The sequence below is a fragment of the Cylas formicarius genome, unplaced genomic scaffold (genome assembly GCF_029955315.1).
Source record: "Cylas formicarius isolate icCylForm1 unplaced genomic scaffold, icCylForm1.1 PGA_scaffold_9__14_contigs__length_23061073, whole genome shotgun sequence".
NCBI lineage: Eukaryota > Metazoa > Arthropoda > Insecta > Coleoptera > Brentidae > Cylas > Cylas formicarius.
This window is the reverse complement of record NW_026844365.1, coordinates 5,798,080-5,817,448: the sequence shown is the minus strand read 5'-3', so window position 1 is coordinate 5,817,448 and position 19,369 is coordinate 5,798,080. Positions and strand designations below refer to the sequence as shown.

At 36.8% G+C, this 19,369-nt stretch overlaps 2 protein-coding genes across 2 annotated transcripts; one reads left to right on the top strand and one right to left on the bottom strand.

Moving 5' to 3' along the window:
• Positions 1-9,433: 9,433 nt before the first annotated feature.
• LOC132707202 (collagen alpha-1(IV) chain-like) lies at positions 9,434-12,398 on the top strand. The gene is made up of 2 exons (XM_060678948.1): positions 9,434-9,514; positions 9,736-12,398. Exons 1-2 carry the CDS (start codon positions 9,458-9,460, stop codon positions 12,298-12,300), a joined length of 2,622 nt encoding a protein of 873 aa, XP_060534931.1. The 5' UTR covers positions 9,434-9,457; the 3' UTR covers positions 12,301-12,398.
• Positions 12,398-18,626, bottom strand: LOC132707203 (uncharacterized). Its single transcript, XM_060678949.1, has 6 exons — positions 18,520-18,626; positions 17,883-17,967; positions 16,177-16,265; positions 16,000-16,117; positions 15,793-15,863; positions 12,398-12,711 (listed from the first exon to the last, which is right to left on the bottom strand). Exons 1-6 carry the CDS (start codon positions 18,565-18,567, stop codon positions 12,685-12,687), a joined length of 438 nt encoding a protein of 145 aa, XP_060534932.1. The 5' UTR covers positions 18,568-18,626; the 3' UTR covers positions 12,398-12,684.
• Between the last annotated feature and the right edge of the window lie 743 nt (positions 18,627-19,369).

The window sequence follows — 19,369 nt, the reverse complement described above, 5'->3', positions numbered from 1 at the left end:
AATATTATTAAAGTATAAATTATTATAAGGAAATAAAAAAATGTGGCGGCTTGAGTTTTACAGTAAAAAATCCTAAATTATATTAACAAAACTAATAAATATCGTCAGTTATTTCATTATGGAGTGATAGAATTCAAATTATTTTGGTAGTTTTCTCCCTCTTCATAGATTCCATTGGAGTTTCTCGGTGAATTGACCAACAGAAATCAGCAAGCATTGCTGCTCACCATTTTCCATTGTAGCGTTTTTCTATTTGCATCATATCCTGATGAAACCTTTTAACATGCTCATCTGATACAGCTCCAAGATTTTCAGGACAGAAATCTAAATGCAAGTCTAAAAAATGAATCTTGAGTGACATATTACATCGTAAAGCTTTATAAGCAGAAAGTAGCTCCCGAATGATTTTAGCTCTTTTTTCTGCTTTGCTCAACTTCGAATCAAAAACCTCATCCTTCATGAGCTCACGTACCTGGGGACCTACAAAAATTCCTTCCTTCCATTTCGCGTCACTGATTCGAGGAAATTTTGTTTTTAAGTATTGAAAACAAGCACCATCTTTATTCATAGCTTTCACAAAGTTTTTTATGAGTCCCAACTTTATATGAAGCGGTGGCAGAAACGTTTTCTCGCATGGCACTAACGGTTTATGAGAAACATTTTTAAGTCCAGGAGTCAAACTTTTTCTTGATGGCCAGGTTTTTACTTTGTAATGTTTGTCCCTTGCGCGGCTATCCCACTCACAAAGAAAACATCAAAATTTTGTGTATCCTCCTTGAAGTCCAGTCAGTATAGCGACAAGTTTTAAATCAGCACAAATATTTCATAGGTATTGAGAATATTTAATTTTCTCAAGTAATACCTCAAGGTTTGCATAATTTTCTTTCATGCTTGTAGCATGTGCAATGGGGACAGATGGGAATTTATTACCATTATGAAATAGAACGGTTTTCAAGCTTATTTTTGCAGCATCAATAAAAAGTCACCATTCACTACAATCTTCTGGAAAGCTTAGTTCTTGAAGAAGCCCTGCAGCATCATTACAATATACCAAATCATCTTCTTTGGAGAAGTAACTTGTAAAACTTTCTTGCCTCGTACGAAAATATGAAACTCTGGTGCTTTTAACCAATAGATTTCACTGTTTTAACCTTGATCCGAGTAACTGTGCCTTAGATTTTGAAAGTCCCAAGTCTCTAACAAGATCATTTAAGTCGCCTTGTTCAAGTAAATGAGGTTCTCTAGATGGACATGAAGATCCAGACAAAGTGTACGAAGATAAAGATGTACTACCAGAAAAAAAACTCGATTGAGATTGTAGAGCTGAAATATTTTTATTTTCGGCCTCCTCATTAACTGGTTTAACTAGAGGTGGAGTGTCTTTATCACGAGGAATTGGTCTCTTTGCAGATAGGAAGTTCGGATAAACAATCCTATCTCTATTTTTTTTCGAGAATCCTCGTGTAGATGTCATGCAGAAATAACAATCATTCTCATGATTTTGAGGCTCCAAAAGTCCGTGGCATTTTGTAACCTAAAATCACATAAAATTAATTTTAAAACAACTTTCAAACTTGTATTTTATATTTATTTTCTCTACTTAAAAAAAAATTCTCAAACTACACATGAAATACTTAAATCCAATGCAGAGAACATGAACTTTATGCAAAACTTACCAAAATATTTGATATAAAAGGTAAACAATTAAACGACAAGTTTTCACTGAACTGTTGTGGTGTCACAATGAATACTGCGCATGCGCGTATTTGCTACCATAAAAATCACCTTCGGCCCTTCCCTCCTTTCTCTTACAACTCTCTGAAACTCATTTTGTATGTATATTTACTTTTTGTAACGTTGACGAATGAAAAAAATGAAAAAAAAAACCATATCGAAAAATCTAGACGTGATAGAAAAAATCGGCCAACGGGGTTACATTCAAAACGTTTGAATCATTATATTTAGCATACAATTTTTTAAAGGAGGATTTCATTGCCAACCAGGTGCAATATTTAATTATAATTTAATATTGCACACATAGACCGGTACCTTAATGCATCGTCACACCACCATCCGTCCTAAACATCATCAACTCTTTTGTCTACAGCTCGAGTCACTGGACCCAGCAGTCACTGTCAAAATTCCGTTTGAGATAGAGACCAGGAGATTACAACATTCCATGCATATGCGGCAACTAGGCTCAAAGAACCTGAAATAGTCTGAAGACTACGACTAAGACGAATAAACTCAAATAAACTATAATTCTTCTGCCAACGAAAAGTCAAGGAATCTATAGCAGGGATGGCGCACAGGTCTATCGCGTCTGTTAGTTCGGTCGATCGTGGCAAGGCAAAAAATATAAATGCAGAAAAATTCAGAACTTGGTTCAATTCATCAGTTATCCGTTCAATGATTCCATTGATCAAAGTGATATCTATGAATTGGCTACAAAATTTGCAGATACATTTCAAATGGAGCACCTGACTGCGCTGCGACATATTTCTTAAAGCAAGATCATCCTCAGGTCAAAATTTCTGGGCATTGGTTTCTAACGAAAAGTATCTAAATTTGAAGAAATGTGTTGAACAACTTCATTCGTGTTATGGTTCAACATATTTATGTGAGTCCTACTTAAAGCAAACAAAAAGTAAACACCGTTCTCGCTTGACAGACGCTCATACATTGGATTCTTTAAGGTTGGCAATCTCCAACTACAAACCTGATTATGCTAAACTAGTGGAAGATACTCAGACGCAATGCTCACACTATTATAATATGTAAATAAGTATAAGGTTGTTCGGAAAGTCATTTCGTTTTTTCCCGTCAGAGGACTTAATTACGTTTTTTCGAAACCAACTTCACACTTAAGCCGCATAACCATTATATGTCTTGAGAGCTGATATTGCAAGGCTTGTATGTGAAAAAGTTCTATTAATTCTACGCAGTAGTTTTTGGTTGGTGCCCTTTTAAATATGGAGAGCAATAAGCAGCATTTTCGTCATATTTTACTTTTTTACTTCAGAAAAGGTAAAAATGCTGTCCAAGCGAGAAAAAAATTGACGGATGTGTATGGAGAAGGTGTGTTAACAGTACGCCAGTGCCAGAACTGGTTTGCAAAATTTCGATCCGGCAATTTTGATGTCGAAGATGCACCACGGTCTGGAAGGCCGGTCGAAGCTGACAAAGATGCGATAAAGGCATTAGTTGATGCAAATCGGCGAATAACCACACGAGAGATCGGTGAAAGATTAAATTTGTCGAATTCGACTGTTTATGGCCATTTGAAAGGCATGGGCTTAACCTCGAAGCTCGATGTGTGGGTGCCTCATGTCCTTACGGAGCGAAATTTGTATCGCCGTGTTGACGTGTGTGATTCGCTCCTCAAACGTCAAGAAAATGATCCATTTTTGAAGCGGATTATTACTGGGGACGAAAAATGGGTTGTATACAACAATGTTAAACGCAAGAGGTCATGGAGCAGAAAAGATGAAGCGGCTCAAAGCGTGTCAAAAGCCAACATTCACCAAAAAAAGGTGATGCTCTCCGTTTGTTGGGATGTCAAAGGAATCGTTTTTTTTGAGCTTTTGCCGGACAATACAACGATTAATTCAGAAGTCTATTGTCATCAACTGTAGTGTTCCACCAGGATAATGCGAGACCTCACACAAGTTTGGTCACTCGCCAAAAACTTTTACAGCTTGAATGGGACGTACTGCAATATCCACCATATTCTCCAGATCTGGCGCCTTCCGACTACTATTTGTTCCGGTCCCTGCAACATTTTTTGGATGGCAAAACCTTTACCTCAAATGAAGATGTCAAAAACCACCTGAACCAGTTTTTTGAAAGCAAGGACCAAAACTTTTATGAGAGGGGAATTATGTTACTGGCAGAAAGATGGCAAAAGGTGTTGGACCAGAATGGCCAATATATAATTTAATAAAATATTTATTCATTATACGAAAACTGTCTTTCATGTTCCCCAAAAAAAACGAAATGACTTTCCGAACAACCCAATAGTTAGTATGTATAATTTTCATATTTATGTTTTTTCTCTTAATAAAATAAAAAAATGTTACATGATTGTGTACTGAACTACGCTGTTTTATTTAACATTTCTAGAAGTAGGTATGTAATTGATAGATCTCACAGGGTCTCGTTAGTGACCAAGAGATATTGGGTCCAATCAAGTTGGCCTTCCCTGATTTATAGAAATCTGTAAGCAACCAAACAAATGCTTAACCTCGACTCGGGTCACCAATGTGGGAATTAGTCGACCGACGCAATGGTGATGCCCCTATTTAAGCTTCACCTTCCTCAAACAATATATAAGATGCGAGTCAGTTTCAATTAAGCTTTAAAAAAGCCACCAGTTGATTAATTGCGTCATAATATTGATTGAAATTTTTTTTGTAAAATTTGACACAATTTTTTCAGCGCACCGGCAAGGCTGAATCATGTATTTTAGTTTCCCATAGATCATTCGGGTTAAAATGATCATTTGATTACACAAGTAGAGAGAAATACGTCATTATATTGGGAGTTTTCTATTTTTAATAATGTAGTCTTAATTTTTCACGGAAAGTAAACGGTATCATTGAGTTATTGTTATGTTCCGTCCAATGTTTCATTATAGGATGTTATGTGATTTGGCGAAAATTCTCTCGACTTCCGTGAAAAGAATAGCGATAATTTCCACAAGTACTTAGGCTCCATATTGTATATTCAAAATCAAATCAAAATGATATATTTTGACATGACAATTGTTTTGACAACACCGTGTCTTTATCAAATGTAATATTTAGAAACTACCTGCCACTATATATAAGAAACATTACCATAAAACCTTTATTAATGTTGAACTGATGAGGCTTTTACTTGATGAAAATCCATTTATCAAAATAATAAATAAGAAGAATAAGAACACATTTGATAAAGACACGGTGTTGTCGAAACAATTGTCATGTCAAAATATATAATTTCGTGAAAATCTGAACGTTTTTTTCTTATTTACTTTGTTACTTAATGTTGTTGTGAGAATTTAAGTTCAATAAATCTAATTGATCGTTAAGCAATACATTTGAATGTCTAAATTTCTTAATCTCCGTGGCTTTCAGTAAATTTAATTTTCTACTTTTTGTGCCTGTGTGTAAAATATCAAAATTGTGCGTCAAAAATGTGTTTTTCTGTGTAGCATAATTAGAATCTAGACTATTGTTTTTAAACGCTCTTTTATGTTCGTTAATCCGTTTCTTGAAGGATTTACCTGTTTGTCCAATATACATTTTAGGACAAAATCCGCATTTCAACCTGTAGACACCTGATTTTTAAGATTTTGGACATTTTGTTTTATTGTTTTTTAAAAATTTTCTTATTGTGTCTTATTGTAGTTGTTTTGATACATTTTCACTAGGTTCTCCTATGCATATAATTGTTTTAAATTTTTCGTGTTCTGTATTAGGTTTCGGATAAATAGAATTTACTGTTGTCTGGATTTGTTTTCTATTCATAATTTTATCTATAATGGACGGATTGTAGCCGTTGTTCGGTGCAATTTGTTTAATGATATTAAGTTCTTGGTTCTCATTTTCTGTTGAGAGTGGCGTATTAAGAAGTCTGTATATAAAAGCGTGAAATGCAGCCATTTTGTATGTATAAGGGTGATTTGAGCTGTATATCAGTGTGTGAAGATTTATGATAAATTGAAAAATCTAATTTGTTTCGCGCTTTTGTAATAGTTAAGTCTAAAAAAATACTAGAGTTATTCAATTCAATCTCCATAGTGAAATTTATACGATTATGTAATGAGTTAATGTAATTTAAAAAAGAATTCAATTCCCTGTCCGTTTCGATAAAAAAAAATAATTCCGTGAATATCTGTTCCGATTTATTTTGATAAATGGATTTTCATCAAGTAAAAGCCACCTCAGTTCAATTCCTGTTATAACTGTTGAAAATAGATGTGCATATAATTATACAGTGAAAGGACGCTGGATAATTAGAACATATCCAATTTAGTCATACCTTATAGGATTTTAATTCACTTCATATCGAGCCTTGGGCCTGCAAGTTCGCATAATAGAATAGCAAATAAAGAAATAACTGTTACCTCCCAAGAATGAGCCACGCTGACCAGTATGTAGGGAATTCAGTAAAATTCTAAGCCAAGCGACTCGAAATTACGCATTACGTTTTGACCATTTTTTATCGACTTAATAACGGTACAATCGTACTATCAACCGCAGAACAATATGAATTAGTCACTAGGTGGTTATCTCGAATGAGTTTAACAATATCCTAATTATTAAAAAACAATCAAGATAGGTACAACGTTCTCAGCACCGTAGCCAAACCTGGCTGCGACGATTATCGGCCACCATTTTGTCGTATCTGTAAACACGTTGTTAAGATTAAACAAATTGAATGGCAGGAAGTATCGAATTGAAAAAGATGCTATCTTACCTAATGGATGATATTTTAGTATTACTTCCTTGATACTTCAAAGAATTGAGAAATTGCCTAAATGACGCATTATTTACAGGGTGTTCGTAACCTTTCAGCCATATACAACAAATAAAAAATGTTTTTTCAATAAATTACGCTAACAAACATTAGTGCTTCGATAAAGGTATTGAAACACCCACATGAATTTTAAAGTTTTCCATAAGTTTAATATTCCAAATACTTGAAAATTATTTAAGCAAGGCAAGTGAACCTTACAGCGAAATATATCCACCAACGTCGGACAAAATGATAGAACATATAAAAGGCGCTTTTAAAACTGCCAAACGCATCAAAAATGTTGGCGATAGTGAGCAAAAGATATCAAAAAAAGACGTTGTAACTGACACACATGTTTTGCCTGGCGTTAACGTTATATTGTAATTAATTTGCTTTACATTACATTACATTACAATTATTATTATTAATTATTGTGTTAGTTGCCGTCAAAGCTGTTTTTGGGTAATCCATGGCTTGATGTCATTAACTTAATTGCCTTAATTACCTTGCTGTGGCCTTCTCTTCTTCCTCTTTGGACTGAGAAATAATTTGGTTTTGAATGCGGAGAAAACTAGTTTTGTTTGCTTCTGTTTAAGACAGAGGAATAAAAGTGTTGCGGGTGAAGTCACAATAGATAACCTAGATGCCCAACTTTCAAAATAATAACATTTTTGGGCAATTATATTGACCACAACTTAAACTGGTCATAACAAATTAGGTATAGAACATCGGACAATAGTATATTTTCAGAACTCCAATATGAAACAACTTTTTGGGGCATTGGCAGAGATGCGAAGTTAGGGCACAAAAAAGAGTAATTGTAGTCTAATGAGTTAGGACTTTTCACAGTGCCATTGTTATATATGTAATATAATTTTTGTTCAAGAACAGAAAAAGGTTTACTTTGCACGAGTTACATCAAAACATCAACACCGGATGCGAAGGCCTTAATATCCCTTTTTTTTTTTTAATAAGTTACCAGTACGAAAACAAAATAAATTCAATTTCATTGGACCTAGAACTTTATTCAGTTGTTTTAGAGGTCCAAAATTACAGATTTTAAGTTTATGCGGTCTTCGTAAATTACTTTTTTGTTATTATCTTTGTGATTTTTATATATGTCATTTTTTTAGTTTTAGCTTAACGCTGTGTGTATCCTGTTCTTCAAGTAGGTTTACTTTTTTATTCCATTCTATGGGTTAGGTAACTGTTTTTTGTGACGCTTACTTTGTTCAATTGTGACAAGGCCTTGTTCTCTTGTTTGCAAGTTTTTAAATAACAGATCATTCGACTGACTTTGATTTTCTGAAACTAACCAGATCAAATTTGCTCCAGTTCTATTCACTTGCCCGATGTACCGTGGAGTTTTCTATTGACAATGCGTTTATCACCGTTTTAACTATGTATTTCCATTCCATTCGTTTACTTTTTTCTTTTTTAGGTATATAGCAATGTCTGATGCTGATTTTTTGTTTTTGAAATTTCTTATGAACAATAAATAGTCCCAAAGTATGCCTTATTGAATTTAGCACTAGCATTTAGTGTTGGGATGAAAAAATTAAAAAAGCGGAGTATACATCAATATATACATCAAAAAGGCATAGTGAGTTACAAGAAAAAGGAGTTTTTTGGGTGCATCAAAGTTAAAAACACCAACAGAACTAACCAAAACTAACGCTGGACGAATATAAATACAATAAATGAATTTGAACTAGGTACGCGATTTTTTGCAACTTATTTGAAAGGTTAAACTGCAACTGAGCATTCTTACAGTCAAAATCATAATTTGGTAATTACTATTACGTTTTTTCTATTACCGTCTCATCCAAGACCTTTTTGAAAATTCAAAATTTTTATTTTTTGCATATAAAATAGCGATTATTCTGTTGATAATATAAAATGCATTATATAAAAAAATATCATAGATCCATAGACATATAACTCTGGATAGGTCCCTGATGTCTATGTGATGTCATGTCATGGATGTCAAATATGAACCATTGCAATATTTCGCTTACGAATAACATGTCCAGCAAATTATTAATACAAAAGTGACACTTGTTTCTGCTTTAAAAAGGATAAAATAATGTAAAAAAAATCTAATAATGTAAATTGGAATGAGAGCAAAAACTGATTTTAGCTTTAGATATTTATCGAGAATTAACAATAAGGAGATTCATCTAAAAAAATGTTGAAAGTAATTAAAAAAAAAAGCCTTTTGAAAGCCGTGAGAACATTTTTTTTTCAAATGTAAGAAACAACGCAGTATAATCCGGGTGTTACAAGAGGAAATATATAACAATTTAATTGTCTGAAGCAGCGACTTGAAAGTGGGTGGTTTATTATAAGCCATACGTCGTTTTTTTTTTTTAAACTATGCCCTTCCGGCTTGACTGAAAACGACGGTAACTTTGGTACACAAAAATTTTGATAATCCGACAGGGAAGCTTCATTACTTCCTTTATTCTGAAAGTAAATACTTTTTGTACACTCGGTTCCCAAAATATATAAAAGGCCTTCTGACATCTATGGACCGAGTTTCGGCAACTTATGAGTCACAGAACTCTAAATGCCGACACCACTAAAAACAGATTCTTATACTATTTACTAATAAAAATAATTTAATATAATTACAAATCGATGGAACTTTTTGCACGTCTGTTTGCACTTAGCAGCTCAAAGTCATATCGGGGCAAGTCCTACATTTGTCCCCACGATTTTAGCTTCGGAGATAAATTTTTTAAATACATTCTGTGAATTGATTTATTTGCTTTAATTTTTAAAAGTAAATTTTCTATCAAATCGGCGATACTTTCTCAAAATGTTATCGAAAAAAATTTGACGTGAATCATTCGTCGACGGCGAGATCAGATTCGCACGACCCGATAACGCGAATGGTTGTGGATATATAAACTGGAAATTTTCTAAGCAAATTAGTCCTGGCAATCACAGCAACATGACTTCCAGATCAGGGACAAGTCTCCTAATATGGGCTCTTCTGTTTGGATTAGGCGTAAGTGTCTGGACTACAAATTGCATAATTATTTGTAAGGTTAATTTTGAAATGAAATACGTCAAAAAGCCTGCATGAGCGTAGTTTTATAAAATTAAGGTGCTAAATTTAAAATTTTAATAGTGAATGCGTTAGCATTAAAGCGCTACTTGTTATATGCCTCTAATTATTACCTCAAACCTTATTTTTGCACTACTTTTATGAAAAATATTTTGTTTCAGTATTCCAATGCAATAAATGTAGAAAATGAGCAGATTATTGTAGTGGATGTTCCAACAGGAGAAGAAGTAAAGGTAGACCTAAAGTTTAACATAACTGTAACACCAAATCAACCTGGAGCGGGTGCAAACAACAGCTATCCGGTTCCTGGAGGAAATAATAGTTATCCGGTCCCCGGTGGAAATAATAGCTACCCCGCTCCTGGTGGAAATAACAGCTACCCCGTCCCCGGCGGTAACAATAACTACCCGGTTCCTGGGGGTAACAACAGCTACCCAGTTCCTGGAGGAAATAACAGCTACCCCGTGCCCGGCGGTAACAACAGCTACCCGGTTCCTGGAGGAAATAACAGCTACCCCGTCCCAGGCGGAAACAACAGCTACCCGGTTCCTGGAGGAAATAACAGCTACCCCGTCCCCGGCGGAAACAACAGCTACCCGGTTCCTGGAGGAAACAACAGCTACCCCGTCCCCGGCGGTAACAACAGCTACCCCGCGCCCGGCGGTAACAACAGCTACCCGGTCCCTGGAGGAAATAACAGCTATCCCGTCCCCGGCGGAAACAACAGCTACCCGGTTCCTGGAGGAAATAACAGCTATCCTGTGCCCGGCGGTAACAACAGCTACCCGATTCCTGGAGGAAATAACAGCTACCCCGTCCCCGGCGGAAACAACAGCTACCCCGCGCCCGGCGGTAACAACAGCTACCCGGTTCCTGGAGGAAATAACAGCTATCCCGTCCCCGGCGGTAACAATAGCTACCCGGTTCCTGGGGGTAACAACAGCTACCCAGTTCCTGGAGGAAATAACAGCTACCCCGTGCCCGGCGGTAACAACAGCTACCCCGTCCCCGGCGGAAACAACAGCTACCCGGTTCCTGGAGGAAATAACAGCTATCCCGTCCCCGGCGGTAACAACAGCTACCCGGTTCCTGGGGGTAACAACAGCTACCCAGTTCCTGGAGGAAATAACAGCTACCCCGTGCCCGGCGGTAACAACAGCTACCCCGTCCCCGGCGGAAACAACAGCTACCCGGTTCCTGGAGGAAATAACAGCTACCCCGTCCCCGGCGGAAACAACAGCTACCCGGTTCCTGGAGGAAATAACAGCTACCCCGTCCCCGGCGGAAACAACAGCTACCCGGTTCCTGGAGGAAATAACAGCTACCCCGTCCCCGGCGGAAACAACAGCTACCCAGTTCCTGGAGGAAATAACAGCTACCCGGCTCCTGGAGGAAACAACAGCTACCCGGTTCCTGGGGGTAACAACAGCTACCCGGTTCCTGGAGGAAACAACAGCTACCCCGTGCCCGGCGGTAACAACAGCTACCCGGTTCCTGGAGGAAACAACAGCTACCCCGTGCCCGGCGGTAACAACAGCTACCCGGTTCCTGGAGGAAACAACAGCTACCCGGTTCCTGGAGGAAACAACAGCTACCCGGTTCCTGGAGGAAACAACAGCTACCCCGTCCCCGGCGGTAACAACAGCTACCCGGTTCCTGGAGGAAACAACAGCTACCCGGTTCCTGGAGGAAACAACAGCTACCCCGTCCCCGGCGGAAACAACAGCTACCCGGTTCCTGGAGGAAACAACAGCTACCCCGTCCCCGGCGGAAACAACAGCTACCCGGTTCCTGGAGGAAACAACAGCTACCCGGTTCCTGAAGGAAACAACAGCTACCCCGTCCCCGGCGGAAACAACAGCTACCCGGTTCCTGGAGGAAACAACAGCTACCCCGTGCCCGGCGGTAACAACAGCTATCCGGTTCCTGGAGGAAACAACAGCTACCCCGTGCCCGGCGGTAACAACAGCTACCCCGTCCCCGGCGGAAACAACAGTTACCCGGTTCCTGGAGGAAACAACAGCTACCCCGTGCCCGGCGGTAACAACAGCTACCCGGTTCCTGGAGGAAACAACAGCTACCCCGTGCCCGGCGGTAACAGCAGCTACCCGGTTCCTGGAGGAAACAACAGCTACCCCGTCCCCGGCGGTAACAACAGCTACCCGGTTCCTGGAGGAAACAACAGCTACCCGGTTCCTGGAGGAAATAACAGCTACCCCGTCCCCGGTGGAAACAACAGCTACCCGGTTCCTGGAGGAAACAACAGCTACCCCGTGCCCGGCGGTAACAACAGCTACCCGGTTCCTGGAGGAAACAGCAGCTACCCCGTGCCCGGCGGTAACAACAGCTACCCGGTTCCTGGAGGAAACAGCAGCTACCCCGTGCCCGGCGGTAACAACAGCTACCCGGTTCCTGGAGGAAACAGCAGCTACCCCGTGCCCGGCGGTAACAACAGCTACCCGGTTCCTGGAGGAAACAGCAGCTACCCCGTGCCCGGCGGTAACAACAGCTACCCGGTTCCTGGAGGAAACAACAGCTACTCAGTTCCTGGAGGAAATAACAGCTACCCCGTCCCCGGCGGAAAAAACAGCTACCCGGTTCCTGGAGGAAATAAGAGCTATCCGATACCTACTCATAGCTATCCGAGAGTCCATTTCCATCGTCGGTCAAATGATGATGATGCTCGGATTACTCCAAAAAGGCAATGGGGTTTTAGGAGGATGTAAAGCACTTAAATGTGTTTTGAAGCCAATAACAATACTGTGAATATAAAGCACACGTCCGAATTTACGAATTCGCTTCATTAATAAAGTCTCAATAAGCATGAATTAGTTTTAGTATTTGGTATCATTTATTTGAATTTATGGTTTGGTTTTCTAATTAATAATTAAGTGTGGTTTAGTTGCACATGTAGATCTTTAGGGCAATTATTTCGGCGACTGCTTTCAACACCGTCATTGATATTCATTTGTCTTTGTAACACTAAATGCAAAATAAAACTTTTGGAATAAGCAGGACGACTTTGATAACTAATTTTATTGAATATAGGCAACAAACTAAATACAACAAACAATCCAAAAAGAACGCCACATCATTGCTTAGGGCTCCAACTACGCAAATTGTTCCATAAGTCCAAGCTATAACAAAAAAAAAAGCTATTAGTCTTCTAGAACCAGACGAGTACACATATATTCAACTCTTTTTTCGATTTTAATTTATTAAAAATTAAAACTTGCTAGATAATAACAAATTTACAAAGGAAATGAAATGTCGAATAACGTCTTGTTTGACAGCAAGTACGAACACTTTTTTACATTTTATATTGCATTGATAGTGAATGTTCGCTACCCAAATTGAAGGTTAAGAAAAGAAACGTTACACTGAGGAATTTTTTCCAAATTAGTTGATTTTAACGTATTTGTTTCTATATTAAAATTTAGTAGAAAAAGAATCCCATATTTTATTTTATTGACCAAACTGAGTGCGTGGTATAGTTTGTTGCTAGTTTTTTAGGTTGTTGTTTGCCTTATACTCAACTGGCCCTCACTTAGTGTTAACAAAATTAAGCAGTTATTAAAAATGAAGGAGCTGGACAATATTAAATTAAAAATCAAATTACAAACGGGCTAAAATTGCAATTGAGATTATTCTAGAAAATGGCAAAATCTCGTAACTTCGATAGATTCGTTGTCTCCGGAACAAAATTCCTATTTCGGGAATAAATGTACAAAAAATTTGGCACATCTGTGCACCGTACGCACGAGAATTCCGATTTATTTATAAAATATATCAGCCCCCAGTTTTTTTAGAAGTTATTAATTATTATACTCCTCCATCGAGACTAAGTGAATGGCAATAGTATATCCAATTTCATCATTTTTTCCAGCAGCATCCAACGTAGATCTTAACAGAAAGAATACCTATAAATTATCTAAATTGATACCTCCTTATTAAAAAAAAACGCTATATTAAGCACTTTAAATACCATCTTGATATTTGATTTTTGAAATGTTCGTCGACCATACTTGAGAGCGTCTACGTAATGAAAATAAAATGCTAACTTAAAAAATTGGGGGTAAAAGAAAACCGTACACAACTTTTGGACGCTTTGCCGCAAAGGTTATAAATTTATAATATACGGCGTGTTTCCTATGCCACGTCATGCCACAAGTTATACACATTGTTAAAACTGAGGTTACATGACCAATATAGTACATCTCATCTTATTGCGACCTAAAACGCTCCAAATAATCAGATCGAATTTATTTCAACAAATTCTTCCCTTCCGATCAAAATAATGAAAATGAAGCAACATGTTTGTGGGTCCAATGATATTATTGATTATTTAATTGTTATTAGGTAGAAAATTTATCAATTAAATTGCTCTGTGTTCCGTGGACGTAACCTTAAGAGTTTTTTTTAGTCCTGCAGGCCCTTACGTATCTTTCCTATTCTTATTTTCTCGAAAGTCTGATAACTGCTCCCACAATCACAGTAGATAAAAATTGTGGCACTTTTTTAATCAAAACCGCCAAGTTTTCGATATTTATTTTACTGTTTTTAATAGTTCAACTACTATTAAAATAAACATTCAGGGTATTCGGGTATGGGATATACGGTATTGGGGATTATTTTGAAATTCTGAAATGGCAGCCAGAAAGCATTTTGAATTTTAAAATCTGTGATGAATAAATAAGAATCTAACAACCCAGCTAAAACCACATCTTGATATCCTTATCCTTAACTTAATCCTTAACCTAACCTAACCAATTTGCATAGTGACCAGTGATCTCATTGGATGTTTGAAGTGATTTGTCAAATCCGTGGAGTGTGAACGTCTGGTGTAGTGCTTTGAGTGATCGAATCATAAGACCAGTTTTTCCTTAATGGTAAAATTACTCGCCAAATTTATTTGAACTTTTTAAAAAACTAATTGCCGATTTTATTAGAAAAGGTGAAGAAATATGTGGCTGCAATACTATGGATGTCCAGCACAAACCAGGGACTGCCAGATCCCCTGACCTTACAGTTCTGGACTTTTAGACTATAAGATATGGTTTACCAAACTTACTACCCCTAATAATATAGTTGATAGGAATTTTTTAGACCTGACTTCTCCAAACCGTTGGATAAGAAGGGCCAGTGTGTTTACCAGACCTTACTTTCCTGGACTACTTTTGGGGTAGAATAAAAGATATTGTTTCCATAATGTTCGGAAAGAGTTATTAATTTATAAGCTTTGAGTTAGGTTACTACAAAGATATTGCAATGAGGTTTCCACTGGGTTGTTGGGCTATTAAGTGATGTAATAAAATTCAATGACAATTTATAACTAGTTTGAGGGCAGCGCTAGGATCTACGAAGAAGCTTATAACGGGCTCAATTAACTATCTAATACAAAAGACGGTACCTTATAACGCAAAATTTTCCAGTATCTCAAAAAAAAGAAAGGGCTATGGCAGTTATAACATAAAAAACCTACTTCTTAAATAGATATAGCAAAAGCGACTTACATGTGACTTCATTTCCATATATTTAGAACCAAGATATAGTGCGTTTTTGAATCAAATGCATTAGGCTAGTCAGGTATTTTCCATTATTCTCCATTTGCCCTTTTTTGTATTTTATATGGCGCTCATAGTTGGCTATGATCTTAATTAAAGTCCATCATTATATGGTATGTGTCGCAATGGAATGGCGGAGAAAAAAGGAAATTTTTTGTTGGTGTTTACATATAAGCGGGTGCCGCATAAAGCTGTCAATGTCAATGACAGCCATCAAAGAGAATTAAAAAATTATTTAACAAAAAAAAATTGTGACACATATTAACGTCCATACACGATTAAAAGGACTCGACTTGTATCCATTTGTGGAAAACTGACATTTATAGGAAAAATCTGATACCCGAACATGACATCGCACATCATATTCTCTCCAACAGCCATTTACGAAATAGTATAAGACTGAGAGAAACATTTAATGAAGCACATCGCGCGAAAAGCTGCTAAAAATGTAGTATCGCATCGCGAACTGTATTTGACTCAAAAAATTGAGTTCATAATGTTTTTTTCCGAACCGTAATATATAGAAAGCGATCTTCACTGCTAAAACATTAGAACTACGACTATTGTATTTATATTTGTTAGATAAGAAAGTGCACACCACATGAAGAAAGATGGAACTTTGGAACGAGCCTTGAATAAACACAAAACACTTACTTTGCTACTTTCTTCGAGTGAACAGACTGCCAGGTCAGTTGCAGTGTCGCATGGGTCAGCCTTTAAGGAAGCTGGAAATTCGGTAGTTATTAACATTTCCTTTCGTATCACAGAACGAACCAAAAAATTAATTAGATCGAATAATACAGATATAATACTTTAACGAATTAGAGGCAACATGTGAAGGAAAGTGAAAATGGTACTTGCTTTTTGAGTGACAGGTGTTGTGCACTTGCACGAGTTTGTTGTAAACGTCTTCGTCGTTTCCTTTAATGACGTCCCATTTCTTGAGAATGGCGTCACTGAGAGATCCATCATCGTTCATCTACAATCAATAAAAATATACTTCAATGCGTGAGTCGAACAATAGCAAATGATACTTGCCATCTCGAAATGCTTAGCATAGCAGAACATCATGCATTTGCCTTCATGGGTGGTAGGGACTTTTTTGGCATTTAACTGAGCAATATCATCTACAACGGAAAAGCAACATTATCCGCAACCGAAAAATAGTTTGGTATGTTTGCAATGTGATATGGCTGAAGTTAATGGACGGTATTGGACCGTAACATGCATGCAAAACAATGTTCTCAGTGAACTCCTAAAACCCATATTGAAGATTTCGCTATTGGCGGCAGGTCGTCTCAAAAGTAGTTAAGCAGTATATCATTGAAAGCTCTATGAGAAAACGTCAGATATTTTATTATTAGCACTTTATTGCCAACAGGTAACATGACCCAATTACAGAAAATACAGGGAAAAATGATGATCAACTCGCCTCTCAGGATAGAAACCCTCTCCCCTGAACATTAGATACTTCAGTGAACTTCTCTGCACACTCTCAATGGACTGAGCATGCCAGTTATGTACCACCATACCACAGAGCCATTATTAAGTTTGTACCTAATGTAAAATAATATTTTAATAGTAGGTGTAGCAATCCTAAAATTGGCATTGCACTGGAAACTATTTAAGTAATGTGAGGTACAAAGCAGAACCTCTAATAAAAGAAAACAGATCCTTTACAGTTGCTAGTCTAGTCAGGATAGTACCATCCATTTGGAAAAACGCGCATTACACTTGCTGATATTGAGACGCAATTTATTTTTAGTACACCACTGACTGACAATATTGATGTTAGCCTAGAGAGTCATGCAGTCTGTACCGGGTTTGAAACAGTGATATAGTTTTAGGTCATTTGCATAGCTGACGAGAACTTCGACGATGCACCAGATAGGACCTCAACACTCAAATCAAAGTATTGGAGAAACCAAATTTTTGAGAACCTTTTCCAATTAGTATGTGAAGATCTATCTGATCAAACGCTTCGTGGAAGCCAGTGTATATAACGTCAATTTGACCTTGCTGGTTCAGGGAGTCACAAATACGAGACGTCAGACGTAGAGAGTTTATTTCGAATTTGAACAAAGATAAATTTCTGTAATATAATCTGAATATTTTCGAAGAATTGCATTAGATAATTGTACATCGATTTTAGATGATTCATTAATGGGGTAACTTTATATCTTATATGGCCGTGTTCAATATTTGCGACCAAGTCGGAAATGTTTGATATTGATGTTGAGAGTGTTGCTCTGAGGACGCCCTGTAATGAGTTCAATACCTGCGATCAAGTCAGATTTTTTTTTTAAATTGCGAAATTAAAATTCGTTTATGATATTTAGGGTAGTATTTTTCCCTGCCATTTTAAGGTTGTTGCGTGGTACGTTATTTTGAAGCTCTCTTGATTAGTTTTCTATAGGCTAGTAGAATATCTGGGACAGCATCAGATATTTTTCAAATTGGAAAAAGTTTCCGAGCTTATTTATTGCTTAGATTTGTTGCCGGGGGAAGAGAAGCTATTTTCGATACAGAATGAATATGGTTTTCAGGAGTTTGCATATCCACATAACATGTTTTTCAGAGCTAGGGCAAGCAACAAAATGGCCACTGTAATATCATGCATATCCGAATCCATATATTTTCTCTGTTACTCTAGAAAATAGATTTCACCCAAGTTTTATATGGAATTTTTTATATATATCAAATAACAGTTATATTTTTCAGCAAAAACGTTGAAATTATCTTACCCTCGCTGGCGGAAGTTTCTTTGACGCATTCAGCTCCAATTTTTTCGATGTCCTTTAAAATACCCGAAACAATCGACTTGTCCAGCTGCAAACACAAGTGGACACCACAATATGAAACGCATAAAAAAACTATACGTATTGAAAAGTAGCACAATTTAATTTAATTCAATTAACAACCTCAGTGTCGTTAATAAAAATGCATGTGTCAAATATTTGGAAATAAAACGTAAAAAAATTCTACAATCAAAGAAAAGAACTGTCTGATTCCTATTTTGGCAGCTATAATGTTTATTTTGATATCGCGTACTCGATGGAAAACACGAACCTTAACCAATATTTGTTGAGTATGATCTTAAAGTTTAGTACACTGAAACTAGTATTTCTTTATGAACATTTTACGCTATAGCTACTTATAGCTTATTATCTATCTACTTATAGATGTTATCAGCGATATCGTTTAGATATAGTTTCATTCGTAGTATGATATAATTGTTTTGTTGCGATTAAATTAATTGATTGATGTTGAAATAAAGAGTTTTACTTTATTTAATTAAATTTAATTAGCCGTTTAATATGCTGCTTGCTATTATTAATATGCTAATTTTAATAGTATTACGAATGTTATGACTTGACTTACCGCACATGCGAAGCCCACCAGACAAAGTAAAGCCACGCAAGATTTCATATTTTGCAAGTGTGTAAAATGCCGGTTTGTTTTACGTACACAAAAGTGGAACTAATGACTGACTCAATGGACCAGCATTTTATATACGAGTTCGTACCCTAAACCAGTAGGCGGATCCAACGATAATTGTGTACCCAGCAACCAGCTCCATTGTGTCGTAAAATTATACACTTGGACGAATTTACTATTTTTTGGGAATATGTGATTTTAATATCCCCAGTGTTTATTCGGCTGAAATTGCTACTTGCGAATTTTGTCATTACACGTGGTGACATTGTATTTTTTTTTTCAAATCCACAGACGGATATCAAGGTTTATACCGGCACCCAATTACTTTTAATGCCCTACTTTAATTACGTAGTTTTTGTCGAATTTACAAATACATAAAGGCGACTTGCTGTAATTATTACAGTAGAATAAGCAACAAATATCTAATTATTATCAGGCTGCGGCTGTTTAAGCTGGTAGTTCATAGAAGAAATTTTATTGCCCAATTCCGGAAGATATACATTACCAACAAATTATAGAATTACAGAATGGCGACAAATAACAAAATATAAACAACATGAAAGAAAAAAACGGTATATAAGAATAAAATACGATTACTCTCCACGAAGAAGCCCTCAAGTTCGGTACATATCTTTAATAAACCCCCTGTATAATTGTTAAATATAAATAAATAAATAAATCAGAGACCTGAGTGATCTGAGCCACTTTTTTTAAAAAATTGTTTTTGGTGTGGGCAGAAAGAATGTGTGTGAAAGGAAGATGCAGTTTTATTTGAATTTTTTAAATAGACATA

Bases quoted from the DNA above. Each gene is read 5' to 3' on its own strand.
- LOC132707202 (XM_060678948.1), top strand. From the start codon at position 9,458: ATGACTTCCAGATCAGGGACAAGTCTCCTAATATGGGCTCTTCTGTTT. The intron at 9,515-9,735 runs GTAAGTGTCTGG...ATTTTGTTTCAG, and splicing joins CTCTTCTGTTTGGATTAGGC to TATTCCAATGCAATAAATGT.
- LOC132707203 (XM_060678949.1), bottom strand. From the start codon at position 18,567: ATGAAATCTTGCGTGGCTTTACTTTGTCTGGTGGGCTTCGCATGTGCG. The intron at 16,266-17,882 runs GTAAGATAATTT...TTTCCGTTGTAG, and splicing joins AGAAACTTCCGCCAGCGAGG to ATGATATTGCTCAGTTAAAT. The intron at 15,864-15,999 runs GCAAGTACCATT...CCGAATTTCCAG, and splicing joins CAACACCTGTCACTCAAAAA to CTTCCTTAAAGGCTGACCCA.